Source organism: Pempheris klunzingeri, chromosome 2, assembly GCF_042242105.1.
Source record: "Pempheris klunzingeri isolate RE-2024b chromosome 2, fPemKlu1.hap1, whole genome shotgun sequence".
NCBI classification, from domain to species: Eukaryota; Metazoa; Chordata; class Actinopteri; order Acropomatiformes; family Pempheridae; genus Pempheris; species Pempheris klunzingeri.
In genome coordinates, this window is record NC_092013.1 from 14,200,898 (window position 1) to 14,218,379 (window position 17,482).

General features: G+C 39.9%; 2 protein-coding genes across 3 annotated transcripts; both read right to left on the bottom strand.

The window, feature by feature from the left end:
* Positions 1-4,385: 4,385 nt before the first annotated feature.
* Positions 4,386-12,192, bottom strand: twf2 (twinfilin-2). Of its 2 annotated transcripts, XM_070840695.1 has the most exons (9): positions 11,828-12,192; positions 8,525-8,703; positions 7,350-7,445; positions 7,107-7,211; positions 6,782-6,796; positions 6,426-6,551; positions 6,108-6,258; positions 5,546-5,667; positions 4,386-5,102 (listed from the first exon to the last, which is right to left on the bottom strand). In XM_070840695.1, exons 1-9 carry the CDS (start codon positions 11,922-11,924, stop codon positions 4,935-4,937), a joined length of 1,059 nt encoding a protein of 352 aa, XP_070696796.1. In that variant the 5' UTR covers positions 11,925-12,192; the 3' UTR covers positions 4,386-4,934. The 2 variants fall into 2 exon arrangements, with proteins under 2 accessions (XP_070696796.1, XP_070696805.1); XM_070840704.1 differs by lacking the exon at positions 6,782-6,796.
* A 1,000-nt stretch (positions 12,193-13,192) lies between these two features.
* Positions 13,193-17,445, bottom strand: wdr82 (WD repeat domain 82). The gene is made up of 9 exons (XM_070840716.1): positions 17,080-17,445; positions 16,037-16,134; positions 15,329-15,395; positions 15,126-15,225; positions 14,926-15,042; positions 14,671-14,826; positions 14,308-14,377; positions 13,942-14,084; positions 13,193-13,436 (listed from the first exon to the last, which is right to left on the bottom strand). The coding sequence occupies exons 1-9, from the start codon at positions 17,238-17,240 to the stop codon at positions 13,407-13,409; spliced, it is 942 nt and encodes a 313-aa protein (XP_070696817.1). The 5' UTR covers positions 17,241-17,445; the 3' UTR covers positions 13,193-13,406.
* Between the last annotated feature and the right edge of the window lie 37 nt (positions 17,446-17,482).

Consider the following 17,482-nt stretch of genomic DNA (forward strand, 5'->3'; position numbering starts at 1 on the left):
TTTCCAAATGAAGGTTGTCTTGTCGTTTATTTCAATCCTGCTGCGTTTGATATATAAAGGCAGCTTTGCCAAGTTCAGCAGAGACTCCAGGGACATTAAAGATTATCCATCTGGATGATTTAATGTGATAAGTGGACAACATTGTTCGAGGTAGGCAGGGAATTACCAAGAATTTGAGGATGAAAAGGCACATAGTGTATGAACCTCTCTAGCTCTGTGTTCCCACTGAGGTGCATTATTTTAATAAGTGAGTATAATTTTATGGTTTTTGAATGACTACTTTTAAGACGGTCTTTGCCCTCAATGATAAGAAGGCCAAAAAAGATGATATGTGGAGAAAGGAAATCCAAGCCATGGTTAGTTCTGTTGCATCTGTGGAGACTAAGGCTGTAACTAATGGTTATTTTGTTGAAAAAGCCTCATGTCCTTGGTCTTCAGGTATGGCAACAATTGTACATGTTGCACTTGGGCAGTGTAACAAATATTATTTTGTAGGTCTTCTTCCAATGTGGCCACTTATAACAACTGGAAATCTCTTTTAGCTCAAAACACCACAAGTTGTAAAGCAGATAAAATAGAAAATATGGAATCCATTTTCTAACATGTTATTAGTGTAACTTGTTTGGAAAATCTAGTTTATTATTAACCATCAATGGCATCTTATATGAGTATAGCCGAGCCACTGTTTGGTGAATGCTTGCCTGTGTGCTTTGTGATATTTTATTGTATTATATTTGTAACGCTTTGTTGTATATGTTTATTTGTAACAGAAAATTATGAGTCAACCCAACTGTAACACTGGACACTGGAACATGACTGTTGATGAAATATTAAAACAATTTCTAATTCACTTTTTGTTTTCTAAGATCTTCCTGAGGATGTCTGACCACCTCAATGCACAAATATATTTTTATTATTTCCAGCAGTAACTCCCTCATTTATGCCTTAAATTGCAGGACAATAGTGACAGTCAGCACCCACACGCTACAAAAGACTTTTTCTTGTGTGAACACACCACATAACCAGGGTTTACTAAGAACTGGGGAATGGACTGATGTTTGGGACACAATGAATATCCATTGTCCTGGTGTTTGCAGAATATTCTTAGCTTTGATTGCCTGGAATCAGAAACATAAATCCTAACCCTGTTGGTTATTGCCTTTTTGCAGATAAATATGGTCATGCGGAGGGACTAAAAATCTTGGATTTCAGTGATTAACCACCAAAGCACATTTGTATATATTTTACTGTTAAAATGAGACAATAATGTTTAGCCATACTAGCAGCATGGCTCTAGTTGACAGCAATTGCAGATGGTCCGCTGCTTTAGATCAGACTTAAATATTTTAACCATTGGATCGATTGCCATGAAAGTTAACACAGACGTTTATAGCCCCTTGAGGATGAATCACATTGACTTTAATTTTGAGCATGTTAGCATGCTGACATTAGTATTTACAGTAGCACAAAGCACCACTGTGCAGCCTCACAGAGCTGCTAGCATGGCTGTAGTCTTGTGTCGTTGGTGACTGAGCAATACTATTCATGGACAGACCGTTAAAACCATAAAACAGACCATAAATGCAACTAATCAGCTTAAGTTTTCTTAGTCAAGCCTTATGACCAATTAGTTAACAAACAGACTCAGAGAGTGTAGCCTTTCTACTCTCTGTGCAAAACATTACTGCTAGTCCTGCTCTTCTCAGGCTGTGTACTATGTACTTTGCATAAAACATAGACATTAATTGTAAACACCATATAACAAAAATCAATCAAAAATAAATAAAAAAGAGTCCTCTGCAGCCGTATGTTGTTCACTAAAACTTGCACTGGCAGCAACCACAGTTCAATATAATTCTTTGGTGTAATATGGTTCAGCTCTTTCATCCACTGTATTCTAACCAGGTAGTGTGTATTATGAGATTTCAGTGAAGCTTAACAGTCCCAAAGCAAGCCTCACTGACAGCAGGGAGGAGTAAGGAACATGCTGAATGACCCTCTTTTCAGCAAAAAATTACTTTTCTGGGCTTTGGAAACGTTTTGCAAAGGTTAAACCTCCATGGCTTAAAAATAAAGCCTACAACACCAAACGCAATAAATTACTGTATTACTGTCTTTTAGTAGAATTGAGATAAAGTAATTGTTGCCATATGGCAGCACCATGCAATAGAGAGTTAGCAGCTGGTGGTTAGCAGAGCTAACAACTATTGGGGCTAATGGAGCTTACAGATAACAATATAATTAGAGGTTATAGCTGACAGATCTTAACACACAGCAGGACTGAGAGTTTCTGCTCAGAGGAAGCGTTAAAACAGAGAACTGCAGTTTAATGTGATAACACAACAAGTTTACAGTAAATACATGTGCTGAAGTGCTTCAGCTTAGGACAGTTTGGAGTAAAAGTACTTTGAGTTTGGAGTTACAAACTCACTTTAGTGAGTGAATCAGTGTTTGCTTTATACCAAACCTCTGCCACTGATTTAACCAGTAACCACATTTACCCCAGTTCTGTGCTGAAGTGCACTGCTCAGGTATCCGTGCTTTGATTATAAAGTGTCTGTAGCTAAGTGACTTTTTTCTTTCACACTGGTAGCCTTTCCGACCAAATCAGATCAATCAATTTTATACTTCCTGAATGGAAGAAGTGCTACTCTTTCATTAAATACGATGAAGAAGCAGAACTCGTGTTTTGCATAACATGCTGAAGCTGTCCAACTCAGGCCATGGGGAGCAGCCTGTTCCACGTGGGAACTGGAGAGACAGTAAGAGTGAGGAGTATCAAAGAGCAAGCAGCATAACTACACACAAATCAGCTTAAGAAGCCTTACAAGCAAGAGCTTAGAAAGAGGAGCACTAGTGTCAGCTTTTGATTGAATGGTTGTGGCAATACAAGAAAAGATGGTTAAACTCTTCAGCATAACCTACTTCATTGCTACCTTCACAATGTTCCCCAAGCTGGAGGCCCTTCATCACACAAACAACCTGGACCTCAGCACAACAAATAGCAATGACCAGGCATGTGGCAAGTTCATCACAGCCATTAGTTTGTGCTTCGTTGAGGAGCTTCAGGAAAAGGTTCTTTTCTATTGTGTCTGACTCTTAAGTCAACCGATCAGTGACAGACCAGAAGGTTACCTACTGCGTCGACCTCTAGAATAGGGTTGAGTACCAAAAGTGTTATGGCAGCGGCCAAATTGAGTTATTTTTAAAAGCTGATTTGTGATTATTATTATTTGTGAAGGTTTTGACTTGTGGAGTCTGGTGTGGAAGATTTGCATCCTTTATCAAAAATTTTCAATACATATTTCAATAAATTTGGTGCCAAATGCAGGAAACACATTGATTAGCCGCTGCTCTGCTCTGTGAACAACTTTAGATAGTAGCCTCTGAACTGTCTTACCACTTATTTTCCAGACTTAAGCAGCAAAGCACATTCCACACACTTCCAAACTCAACCAAACAAAATTATAGATTTTATGTGGGTTACGTTATGTTTCACAATATCTACACAGACTGAGATAATCTCTGCATTAAAGGTCCCATATTCTGCTCATACGTGTATTTGGACGTCCGACTAGAACAGGTTTACATGGTTTAATGTCTAAAAAACACATTATTTTTCTCACAGCAGACATGTCTGAATGCACAGTTTTAGAGGAGCTGAACAGTCTGCGTAATTCGCTCTTGTCTTTTACATCTTTGTGTTACTGGGAGCTGGCGTAAGTGAGGAAAAAACAATAGCGGATTCAGGAGATTTTCAGTGAGCGGGGACTGACGGCCTGCTGAGGGGCTGGAGGAGGTCACATGCTCAACAAATCCCCTTATGACATCATAAGGGTAATCACATCTAAACAGAGCATTTTCACACACATTTACTGAAAGGTGGAGCAGGAGTAACAGAGAAAGGACGGTCTTTTGTCATAGCTTGGCGGTCTGTAGGCACACCGGGGACACACGCTAATGTTGAAAAGACATTAAAAAGTGGATTTTGCATAATATGGGACCTTTAAAAGAGCCGCTAGCTGTCCTGTGATCTTGTAACTAAGAGATTTATTTGGTGATGCTGTGATTGCACATTTGTACTGTGCACTCAGAATACACCGCCCAGAGCTTCCTCTGAATTTATGCCCATGCAGTTAAATCAACACAGTTGTCAAAGTGACTGACGTGATGAAAGGGTGCTGTTGACTGAAGTGGCTGCCAGAATGTGCAGCTGTTGGTCTAATTTAAAACCTCTTTAATATGAGATTTTATTATCCCATATCCATCCTAACCATATAGAATATTTACAGACATGTGACAGAAAACATTTCTGATAAACATGGCACACAGGATAAAAATACACACATCTGATACACATCTAATAATAATAAAAGGCCTAATACCACAGTATAAACAAGGTTTTATTCAGAACGTTCTTCATATTGTTTATTTCTTACAAACATTGTTGATACAAAAGTTGTATTTGAGGCTTGACATGAGGACTGAAACATCTGAATATGCATAAACAATTCAGTGAAAGTCTGTTATACTGTTAACTGTTAAATTTTTTTATAAACATGGAAGAACCAGACAGATTAGCTTCACAATAATCAGGGTCTGATGGGGTTTCAGTCCAATTCTTATAATGGAGGAAATCATCAATAAACAATAAACATGAATGATTTTTTTTTGTCATAATTATGTTTTCTTAGATATGTTGTGCATCTGATTTGTTTGTGGGACTTGATTTGTCTGTGTAAGAGACAGATTAAAGTCAATTTATCAGCATATTTTCATCAAACACATTTTTGTTTTACAGCACAAGAGTTTTAGTACACAAACAGCAGAGGAAATCCATTAGTGTGCCTACTCCTGTGGGCCTGACGTGGTGTGTGAGTGGGTCTGGTGAAACTGGAAGGGGCTGTAGGACTAAAGGAGAAATGTTTCCGCCTCTAGCTGTCCTGTCTGGTCTCTCCTGTCCCCTTAATGAGGCGCTTGTGTCCCCTTTTCCCTGCTGGACCGCGGGGCTTAGCAAAGGCCTGTTTGTGGGCATGCTGCTTGGGATGGACCTCATCGTACAGAAAGTCCTCTGTCAGTTCATCTCCGTCATCAATTTCCAACTACAAACAGAAGCAAGAAATGAAAATAAGCATGCAGGTGGACAAAAAAGAATTTAGGTTATATGCCCTGAAACCTATTAGACACAGCTGAACACAAATACCTTTGACATTTATTAGTCAGTTTAGGGCTGCGCAAATTTGCAACGGTGTTTCTCCAGAGCCACAACTAGAATCTTAGAAACCTTGAATTTTTTTAGATTTTTCATACTTTATTTCATATTTAGTTCAGTTATATTCCCTGTAAATTCCAACATGAAGGTCTGAATGTTGTGTCAAAGCATTTCCAAACTGCTAAGAATACAATTCTGGTGGAGACTGATTTATTGTATGTCTAAAATGTAAGTATATTGAGTCTAATAGCACAGGAACCAAACTCTAAAATACCCACGACTGAAAAAGCATGTTAGCATGCTGACATATTCATCCATCTATCCATCTGTTACCTTTTTAGCAATTTCCAGATGATAATCTTTCTCCACCTCCTCCAGTAGCCGACTCTTGCAGCTGGAGTACAACATCCGCTCCTTAATGCTACAGCTGTATCCAGGCATGGAGTATATGAACACTGCAGAAAGGGAGAGAAGAAGAAAATATACAAGTACATTTTCATTAGTCTTATGTTGATGGAGATCAGTCATTCAAAACTTGGGGACAAACCCCACCCGCTGCTGACGTCTACAAGAAGATCAAAGGGGTGAAAAGGGAAAGAAAATATTTCTGTTATGTAATTCTAGACACTTTGCATTTTTTCTTGTCAAGTATGGAATACTTTCAACCCCTTCAGGCCAATACAAACTCTTCAAATGAAACAATGAGAGACAGAAAGTCCATATTTGGTTGAACTCCTGTCCACAACAGCGCCCTTTTTCTGTGATGACAAAATTGATGCTTAATTTCTAGCCAAACGAACCACTGACGTAGATGATAGGGGATGAACTGTTGCTTGCTCATCACCTTGTAGCGATGTGAAAAGAGAAGGATTACCAGTGTTCATCAGTGACTTACCGACAGATTCCAGGTAGTCTCCTTCATGGGAGTGTTTGTAAAGGAAGAAGTGGTATCTGGGAGTGTCTTTTGGAACTCTCCGGGGTAAATCTCGAGTGTCTGTCGGGTTAGCGTGAACCAGCTCGATTGTCTCCTTCTCTACATCCAACCTCTAAAACACAATAATAACGCGCAGTATGCACAATGCAGAGCTCTCATAAATGCAATATATCAGAGGTCAAACACTCCTGTCACCAAACAGCTCCTGGTGATGGGTTTTAAATCTGGAAACTGGAACAATGCAGTAAGATTTCTCTTACATGAACCCCTCAGGCTCACCAGTTGTATGTAGTTGATACGTTTTTGGGCAAGTTGCTGCAGGGCTCTTCTGGCCGTCTCCTGCAGTGGGAAAGCGAGGCCCTGAAGTGTCTGGTGCTTGCTCTCCACACTGATCTCTGTCTTCACCTGCAGGGGGCACCATGCAAATACAAACCTTTTCAAGCCTCTGCAGAACCAATCAGAAAGTGTTGAACAGGATAACATAGCTTTACATTTTCTATACTGTAGCATAACTATATTTACAAAAATGACCTCTTATTACAACCAAGAGACAGAGGTTCTCTCTGTGTCTTTCTCTACCCACATCAAACCTAAACATTAAGTATACAAATATGGTAAATAATGTAACAACATACCTGTTTAACTCGGCCCTGAAAAAGCAAACACAACAAAAAGTTGTAATTCAAATAGAGGAAGTTGCATTAAAGGCACGAGCAGAGAGCTGCCCATAGGTGTGAATGGTAGTCTGTCTCTATGTGTCAGGCCTGTGATTGACCGGCAACCAGTCCAGTCTCACCCAATGTCAGCTGAGACCAGCTCCAACCCCCCCATCCCTGCTGCCCGGTGACCCTCAAAGGTTAAGTGGTATATATAATGGATGGATGGGTGGGTGGGTGGACACATGCACACCTTGGCACATGCAGTGATGACAACACTCCCGAGGGCATGCTGACCTCTCACCTCGGTGATTTTGATCCTCTGGAGCTCCTGCTCAGCTAGTGTGAGCGGGGCAGGACCTGAGCAGGATGACACATGATGCTGGTATCCCAGCAAACAGATGTCCTCCTAGTGTTGCAAGCAAAACAAGAGGCCCCTTAACAGGAAGAACAGGACAAATGCCTCTAAAACACATCATGACGCCAAAAAAAAGAGAAAAAAACAACAGATGTGCAACAATAAATAATTAATTTAAATGTTTCTTACCTCAGCTGTGCCAAATATCTCATACTTCACATGACCACCACCAAACTCTTTCTTCACTGTGGCACGAGTGGCAGCGTACAACATCTTCTGTTTTATCTGCAACCAGGTATGGGGGAAATATTTAGGTACAGTATGATGCTGTTTTCAGGATTGTGCATGAGTCTGTGAGTACTTAAAAGCCTGTATGATACAAACTGGCCGTGTGGGGTTTGAAACATGTGGACATTCACCAGGCAGGAAGCATCTTGCGACAGATGCAACTAAGTTGCATAATGAGAAACGTAGGATCCAGCATTTTTGGCGCAAGACTCATGGATCGACTAAAACAGCCTTTTTTCTTGTTAAATGATGATGAGTGTGGCCTTTATAACAGTTTGACCATTAACTTTGGCCTATGGAGGTAGATGGAGGTTAGAGATATACAGTATATAATAATAATAATATTTTTTTGGGGACATTTCTGTGAGAAGTGACTTTGTGACTATTATGATTACTATGTACTTGGCTTGTTCTTGTTTTTCACAAACAGATTTTTTGACATATTCTACATTCTTCTTATTTTTTAACATGCACATATATAGCAACTATATTCTTCTTCTTATTATTATTGAACTCAGCTTCTTTTGTTCTTTTCAGTAGGCCTTATACAAGTTTCTCATAATTTTCTATTGGTTGGACATTTATATTTCCTCTTTGACACTGTGCTTTTCTGTGGTTTTGTATCTACCAGATTTAGCCATGTATAAACAATTATTCTATTGGATGATACATATCTATGTAGTTTACCTTTTGATTATTTGTAAACATACTATTACTGCTTACAACTGGAAGAGCTCAGTATGGTTTTGTGTACAGTCAGAGCACCTGTTGACCTTAATTTGTCTGGATCCTGGGGTTTGCTGCTGGTACTTGTTGATTTTTCTCCTGGCTACGTTTACATACATATAGTAGCACTGCTGCTTGCCTGTATGATTTTCCTGATGAATGTCTGATGACCAATACATTATTAATAAAGTGAGTTGAAGTAGTGGACAGTTTGAAGGATTTCCCCCCCCCCCCAAAAAATCGTTGGACTAGTTACTAAAATTCAAAGCTGCTGTTTTGATTTTGATTATTCTTTAGTTTTTAATCTGACTCTTGCAAGTCAGAATGAGGAGAAATGTGGTTTGGCATACTGGAGACTGATCAGGAGACCATGATATGAAGATCCACTCGTAGCCCTGTGCATTCTGGGAGTCGAGGCGGTATAGGATGTAGCAGGGCTCCTGGTCGTCGAGGAGAGGAAGCAGGAAGTGATCATAATCCTGGTCCCAGCTCTTTTCCGGCTCTCTGTAGGCCCCCAGCACCAGCTGCTCTGAAACTCAGACCACTACTCATCACATACCTTCACCCTCTATATGTAGCATGCCCTTTGCAGAGCACACATGCAGCAGGAGTTACTCAGGTCTACAGGTTAGTTACATATTAGATTGCTTAAACATGCTACAGTGAAATTGTGCCTTATGCCTAATGTGCGTATTCACATTAATTTATGAAGTTAAAATATATTTTGATCTCTAATTAATTGCACAAACACTTTAGCATGAAAGAAAAAGCAAACAAATACAAACCAGTACAGTAGAAAACATGACATATGTGATGTTAAAAAGGAACATCACATACAATTTTACTCTACCCATATTCCCAGCACTATCACGTTTTTTATCTATTACCTGAACTTGTTTTTAACTTTTACTTTACTTACTTTACTTTGTAGAGCACAAATATTCAACATATTTCCACTCCTTCAACTGAAGGACAATTATGTTTTTCATTTGTCCTGAGCCTTTGTTTTTTGAACATGAATATTCCAAATCACTTTGGACAATATTAAGTATAAACAGAAAGAAACACAAATACAAACTCCCAACCTGCTCCTCATTGTAAAATAGAAGAAAACATTGTTAGAAGCCCTCACATCTTTATATTTTGGTCAATCGGGGCTGCAACTACCAATTATTGTCATGATTGATTAAACTGCTGATTATTTTATTACCTAATAGATTAATTGGTTAGTGTATAAAATGTCAGAACATAGTGAGGAAAAACATGCTCTTTTCCAAAGTGACACCTTCAAATACACTGCCCAAGTTTACAGAATTTAACTTACACTATTATAAAACAGAGAAAAGCAGCGAATCTTGCTGTTTGACAAGTGTTTTTGGTTAATAATGAAAATATTTGCCGGCTGACTAACTGACTCATCATGTGTAAACTCACTTGGCTCACTTGGAAACCTCAACTGAGAGTCCATGAGCTCTCACTGTTTGCTCTCTGTGTTTGCTCCATGTTCTTTGGTAAAACGAGGCAAAGACCAATCTCGGGGATTAAAAACATTACCAGACTGTGACTCTGACTGACTCTCAGTGGAGCTAACAAAACCCTGACAGCTTGGCTTAATGAAACACACAAAACATACACAGACACCTAAAGTCTGATGTCCTTGTGGGGTGCTGGGGGATTTCCTGACTGTCTCTTGGGGCAAGTTTCTATTCTGAGGCACAACACATTCCAGCTCTGCACAGACACATACTTTCCATCAGCCATTCTCTCTCGGTCCCTGTCTTTATAGGCCCACGTTAGCATTAGTAAATCATATGTAAATGGATCACTTTCAGTGCTGTCAGTTGTCCCTCTAGTTTAAAACAAAGCAATAAAATCACGACACGCGTGCTATGAGGGGACTGTTGACTGATAGGAAACCAAGTGACATATCAAGCCAGCGGTGATGAAACCGGCCAGAGTGATCTTGTTTCTCTTTTGACATTGAAACGAACATGACTGTCACTGGGGCAGCAGCAAGCAACCATGTCAAGTCACATGTGGCTCAAAATAGCCAAGTGACGCCCGGGAAGATCACAGTGCTTGACTAAGGAAGTAAAACAGACCTGACACCCTCTCCCTGTGAGAATGTCTGTCTCTGCAGCACTGAGCTCGTATCTATTGACATCAATGCTTCAGATATTTCACATGATAGACACAGTCCACAAAGATAGCCCCAAAAAGTCCCAGAATGCATCCATCATGAATCAGATTACAGCGAGCCGTTGGTCAGTTACCAAAACAAGATATAAACACCTCATGATCTGCTGCCTACAAACCTGTTGCCTCACTGACCGTTTTTCTGCTCAGCTGACACACTGAATGTCTCCTCTCACACAGCTGACGCAATCCTCTTTTCCTAGAAGTTAGACAGTCTGTCCCAGTGGTCTGCCACCTTTTGTTTTGTTGATGACCCCTTAACATGAAGCCATGTCTACTTGTGATGCCTCGGCACGAGAAACAACCTAAATGATTCTTCAGTGAAGCCCCTGTTTGTGCCTGAATGTTGAGCCAAACATCTGTTTTTTGCAAAAAAAAAAAAAAACAATGGGTACTCAGTTATCTTTGAAAGAATCCAGTCATTTAGCAACACTCACTAAAGACTCTTCTAACTAGAACAAAACAAATACTGTATGCCACACAATAATAAAGATTTCATATTATTTTCTAATTCAAACAAAGACGGTAGCCAAAAATAACGTGTGTTCTTGATGTAAAACAAAATTTAAAAAGTTGTACAATCAGTGGCACTTGTCTATACTGTTGTTACATTGTAATATTTTATTTCATCTTTTTTTGGTACAATTTCAAGCTCCCTGTGTCTGTCGCAGTGCAGTAAACAGAATATATTACATTCATTAGGAGAGTTTTTCAAAGATTACCAATATTTCTTTTTCAAAAACAGATGCTGAGCTCTGTGACTCAAATGTAATGGTGATACAAGAGAGGCACAACATGGAGGATAAACTGAAGTGATTCTCCACAGTTTCAGGTGAAGAAGTTTCAGAGGTTTGAAGAATTAAATCGAAAATGGGACTGAAGTATTTCACAAGAAAACGATTTGAGTCAAGCACGTCTCATGAAAAAACATGACTGGTTTGAAAATGTTTTGAACTCCTTGAAGCTACAACAGCTATGTTTTAGATACATTATGTTAAAACAGTGTGGTTTCCCCTCAAGGACCCCTCAAGTATCTAAAGGAAAACGCTGACCAAATGATTAAAGGGAAAGGAAAGGCATTTCATTAACACAAACCTATGCTTATTTTTCTTTCTTTCTATTTTTGCTGTTTTCTTGTGAACACCAGCTACTTTCACCTCTTCAGGCCTCTTAAATCCGTCAAATGAAAGAGTCCAGACAGACGTGTTATCAGTGCTCACATGTAGACACTGTTTCATCTTACAACCCAAAAACATTAGGAACTACTGTCTGCACAGCCTCCAAACAGATAATATAAGATGTTATTGCTCGGATTTACAATATCTAATGCACTTACCAGCCTTATGCTATAAATTAAGTGATCAAAGTTTACGCACTAATGACTAATATCAGAGATACTTTATGATTCACATCCCAGTTTTTGACTGCTCCTGCGTGCACCGTCCTGGATCACTCACCATCTTGGATGCGCACCTTGATGAGGCGCACTGCTCCACCTCTTGCCCTGGCCAGGAACTCCCTCAGCTCTGTCGTCACCACTAGTGCGAGAAACATGGCGGGTGAGCGGTCTCTTCCTCCCGCCAAGTGCTGTAGCAGGGGTGTTGAGAGACAGAGAAGCAGCAGCAGACAGGACAGGAGCTCCACAGCACCAGGCCCAAATATTCAGTCCAGTCTGGAGACGCTGAAGTTCAACCGAAGGAGGCTGTTGTAAAACTTTCCGTTAATTCAAATGAGGTGACTAAATACTGTTCTGACGGCTGAAGGAGAGGATCGCAGAGTGTGTCTGGACTCGTTGAGAGTGTGTGACTGTCTGAGGCTGGACATCGCTCATGAAAGTAGGACAGTATCATGTGCACACAGTGAGGGAACCTGATCACTTCTCTCCCAAATTTAGCTCCCACTGGCTGACTGTCCAGGCCTGAGCACTGGCCTGTGAAACCCCCACCGCACACCAGCACCCACGGGGGGGAGGGAGGAGACTGTGACCTGCAATCCTAATTAATGACTTCTGAACCAAGAACAATTTATCATCACAGACACATTATTAGTAGGGTGGTACCTGGAGGCTGTCAGACCAGCACTCTGTACTATTGTTTTACCATCAACACAGAAGTGAAGTGTGCTCACCTTCTCTTTTGAACTTTACCCTGTACGGTTTGAACAAAAAAACATCAATATTTTACTAAATTAAAAATCTCAATGGTTTCATGAGGAGGAGCCAGATTTGATCAAAAGGAGCATATTGCTTTGGACAGTTTACCCATTAAGTTTACCCATTAATCTCACACTGCTCAACTAACGCCACATGTGACGATCAACAGGTTGAGTAAGATGTTTTTGCTGTGATAAATCCCCGGGTCGTGCTGACAACACTTTTCTCAGATCCGCATATATAATCTTTTTTGACTCTTTAATGACTCCTGTTTTATATTATTGAATAATTTCAATTGCAAATTAAACCTGAAATTTATGTTACACTAACTAAAACTCCATCTGAAGAAAGATTTAACAACAAACTGACCTATTTATTATTTCAAAGTGCTATAAAACGCGATTCAAATAGCAATGATGCAATATAAAGAACATTGTAATCATCGTGGGGTTTCGGCCATTTTAAATTTACTTTCGCAGCTAATATTAAAAGTGAATCAGGTCCGAAATTAAAAATGGATTTCAGTGGGTTTGGATGGATTCAATCAGTACAAAATAAAATAAATCAGTAGTTGAATCAGGTAAATATTTCTTGCAACATTGGACCTCATTGACTTGTGCAATATGCCTGAATAAACACTGCAACACAATAAGAAAGCTGACAAAACCAGCATTGTACAAAGAAATGGTTTAATGTTAAATAGAAATATAAAAAAAAGAATAGACGAAATGATCTATTTCTGCAAACTACTTATTTACAATTTGAATTTAATAGGCCACACATCCTGTGAAATTCTCACAGAGCTGGCTGTGCTGACCCCTGCTGGTCACTCCGGCTTTGGACTCCAACAGACGCTTCGCCTTCACGTCCTCACTTTGCCGTCATCAGTCATCGATGGTGGGGAGCCAAAATGCCTGGAAGGTCAGCAAGCATTCAAAATCTTGAGTCACATTACAAACATTTTAATTTGCTGGTGTTTTTCTGTGTGTGTGTGTGTGTGTGTGTGTAGTCTGTAAAGGTGAGGTGCCCTAGTTTCTTTCCCTTTTTACTTGAACCAAAAGAAACGTATCAGATTTACTGTCATGCTGTGTTGCTTTCTATTTTCACCTGCGTCTGCTGACAGGAGAAAATGAATTTAACTCTAAACTCAGTGCCGTGACAAGCTCACAGTCACTCACACGCACGGTTAACAGTTGTATCAAGTATGTATGGTTTCACATTGTGGGCATCAAGGGTGTTATGAATGACACAGTAAGAAGTAGATTAAATCCATGAAATGCTCTTTTTAGTTACATCACATTACATAAACATGTTATTGGTGCTAAATTCCTTTTTTAAAAAATGTGTTAAACTACCTAATGCAGCTTCAGAACTCATCATTAAGGATTCATACTTCAGTAAGCTTTAGTCCACACTCACCATGTTGGAGCAGGCACTTGCAAACGTCATGAACTTGGGGTTGAACTGCAGGCACGTAATCGGCCCTGTGTGCTTCCCGTCTAATAAAGCCACCTTCATACCGCTCTCTGCATTCCACACGTGGATCTTTCCGTCCTCAGAGCCTGAAATATAACAATGATATATGGACATTTGATGAAAACATGACGGCCAACTCCTGCATTCTTTAAAGAATGCCTTTATTTGTCAAATTAATGATATTATAGATGATTTTAAGTTGTACAGATTAAGTCAAAATGTTGGTGTTATTCCTTCCATAACATAATGTGTGAATGTGTTTCCAAAACTGAAGACAACAACAAGAGAGAAATGGTGATCATAACTTACCGATCATAACAAACTGAGAATCCGGAGTGAATGACGCCTCCAGTGTTACACCTTTACTGTTGTTGTAGCCCTGTGGGTAAAGGAACAGGAGCGTCCATGAGCAAGTATTTTCTGCACATTGGGACTGCCAACTGATGCTCGCCAACTTTTAAAAACCAGAATGAGAGCTCAAAAATGCCTTCACTGTTTTAATATGTGGAATTAAGTAATTGATTTAATCACCAGTACGAGGGGTTTTCCAAACTTTGGTAATTTTCTCTGACACTGTGCTTACAGTGTGATTTAGATGTAAATTTGTCTCGGTGTTCTTTTCAGGATATAAATGTTTCCACACATCATGCGTGACGACGAGAGGTCTCTTACCCCAAAGGAATGTAGCACAGCCCCCTTAAAAGCATCTAAGACGCGAAGGGCTCCACCATTAGTAGAAAGAAGAATGAGTTTTCCGTCATTGCTAAACTTGAGTCCAGTCCACTCGCATGTCCGGTCATACTGAAGCTTGAAGGTTGCAAAGGGACCCTGTTGACATGAGGGATCGTGAATATAAAGCTATTTCCTTAAAATATTAGACAAATAGGCATCGTGAGTGGTCTCTCTCACACACAAAACAATTCTTACCTTGTCAAACGACCGCAGATCATAAAGTTTCACCATCTCTGAATTTATTCCAGCAGCAAAAATGAGGCCCTCTGGATCAAAGGAGCACACTGGCTTCCCCTGCAGGTGCATCAGACCCTAAGATTGACGAAAAGAGACAGTCAGTATCGGTTTTATTCCTTATTCCTGATGCTCACCAAATCACAACAAACAGGACCCACCTGGCAGTTTGGGGACCGCAAATCCCACAGCCTGATTGTTTTATCTAACGAGCCAGAAATAAATGTGTCATCCACAGGAGACATGGAGAGAGACGTCACTCTGGTCACAACAAAACAAGGAAAAATGAGAACAAGAGAACTTTCATCTCAACACTTAACATCAAATCCAGGCACAGACAGACCAGCATAAATGCAGTTCTCACCTTTTGTTATGTCCGGGAAAGTAGCGGATGTATTTGTTGTCATGAAGAGACAGGTACCGGATAGTATCTTTAAAAATAATAACACAATAACAATGTCACACATCAAAAACGTCCAGCAACAGCAAGGACCAAGCTGGCATCCAAAAATGAAGTGTTTATAGGCGGGTCTGATGAGCTGACTCAACCGTGGGCAAGGCAGTCACTTGTACAGTTAGCTCCTGTATGGGGCAGAATCACAGACCCTCAAACTGTACAAACAACTACCTCAGACCAAAGTGAGTAGTGTGTCCACCGTGATCCAGCGGTGGTCCGCAGGGGTATGGCGTCCAGTAAACATCAACCACTGTCATAACACATATAATACTGACGAATACATCATGTCAAGATGTTTGGATTTATTTTATTAGATTGATTGAGATATAAATGTTGTTTCTGCCTGTACTACAGTGAAGCACTTTAATCCTGTGAACGTACACAATAGTCCTAGCTGAGTGAAATGCACATTAAATAACTGGCCCTATATTGCCATAATTAGTGACCACATATTTCTCATCATCATGCATATTACACATGCATCGAGGCAAAAATATCATTCCTTGATGAATCTAATAGGCTACACCAACATTATCTCCTTGAGCACAAACTGAAACTTGTTCATGCTACGTTACCAAACAAAAACTACCAACAACTATTTGTGCATCAACATACCATCAATTTTGTTGGAACTGTAGACCACAGTGTTTGCAGCATGTGTGTACCGGATCAGATCCACTCCATACTTTTTACTGTAGAGGGTCCTCTTGGGTCTGCCATAAATCACATAATGTAAGGGGAAAGGAAATTAGTGAGTAACCACTTTAATCAATAAAAGATATCAAATTGTGCTGGCAAATAACCTAGTCCCTAATCATGACATTTATTTACTTTTAAAGAAAATACCAAGACGTCAAAAGTTAAAGCCTTAGATACTCTTTGATTTAAATCCTTATGTACCAAATACTGAGAGATGTTTTTGGCTACAATGGTCAGCAAATTGGAGACACTGCATTGAGCTCTGACATTTAATTATGAGCATGTATTGTTTTAACCCATAAAAGAAATAAATACTGATCACGGAGAGGAAGCAAGTAGCAATTATGCTCATTGTTAGTTACTTTATCTTTTAATAGATCAGCTATTTGTTCCACAAAATGTCAGAAAACTGTAAATAAATGCCTGGCACAATTTCAAATAGCTTGTTTTGTCTACCCAATGCTCTACAACACCATGATATTCAATTTGCAAAGATATAAGACAGAAAAATGCAGATTAGTTCACATTTGAGAGGCTGGAACCACCAAATAAACTAAATTACTATTTGGATTAATCAGTTACCACAATATCAAAATTGTTGGTGATTCATCGCATGTGAATCAACCTATCAATTCAACACTAATCGCAATCTTGGCCTCTCAATCAAAAATACTGACGATTACATTACTTACTTTCATTACTCCACCAGTGTTGGGATTTTAATTGTGCAACTTTGTCGAGTAATTCTAACAGATTAAGACCTACTTCTAACAGTATATCAAGCTACTAACAAACATAAATTTGGATGTTGCATGTGTTTTCAGACTGATGCACACAGAAAGGTTTCATCTCATACAGTCGCTGCAGAGTATTATCGCAGTGCAGCAGGCCTCGCTAGCTAACATAGCAAGGAGCTAACGTCAAAAACAAGAGAGGAAAACGGACAAAACGGCTCTTACTTTCCCTCCTGGCAGTCGTACAAGACCAAGGAATCGTCGTCGCTGCTGGAAATAATTGTTTCTCCGTTTGAACTGAAGTCGAAGCAATTAATTTTGTCTGAGTTTTCTCGAAACACCTTAGCAACTCTGAAGCTCCGCAGCACATTGTCCGTCAGCTTCATGATGGCCTCTGTGTCTGAGGGGAAGCAGGCCCTCGGTTTACTTTAAATCCACCTACAAGTGTCACTTATGGCAACTCGTATAAATACATGGACTGCGATGGTGCGAACAGTTTTGTTTTATAGGCGTATAGTTCAAAAACAACGACGAAAGCCCGCCTGTGGTACTTCTGGTCCACGGGAGTGAGGGGAAAAGCACCGCCTTCACCACGACGGTGACGCGCAAATTCATCATCAGGCACGCG

Bases quoted from the DNA above. Each gene is read 5' to 3' on its own strand.
- twf2 (XM_070840695.1), bottom strand. From the start codon at position 11,924: ATGTTTCTCGCACTAGTGGTGACGACAGAGCTGAGGGAGTTCCTGGCC. The intron at 7,212-7,349 runs GTAAGAAACATT...TTGCAACACTAG, and splicing joins AGATATTTGGCACAGCTGAG to GAGGACATCTGTTTGCTGGG. The intron at 5,668-6,107 runs GTAAGTCACTGA...CCCTTTCTGCAG, and splicing joins AGACTACCTGGAATCTGTCG to TGTTCATATACTCCATGCCT.
- wdr82 (XM_070840716.1), bottom strand. From the start codon at position 17,240: ATGAAGCTGACGGACAATGTGCTGCGGAGCTTCAGAGTTGCTAAGGTG. The intron at 15,396-16,036 runs GTATGTTGATGC...TTATTTTTAAAG, and splicing joins CAGTTCCAACAAAATTGATG to ATACTATCCGGTACCTGTCT. The intron at 14,378-14,670 runs GTAAGAGACCTC...CTTTACCCACAG, and splicing joins CTGTGCTACATTCCTTTGGG to GGCTACAACAACAGTAAAGG.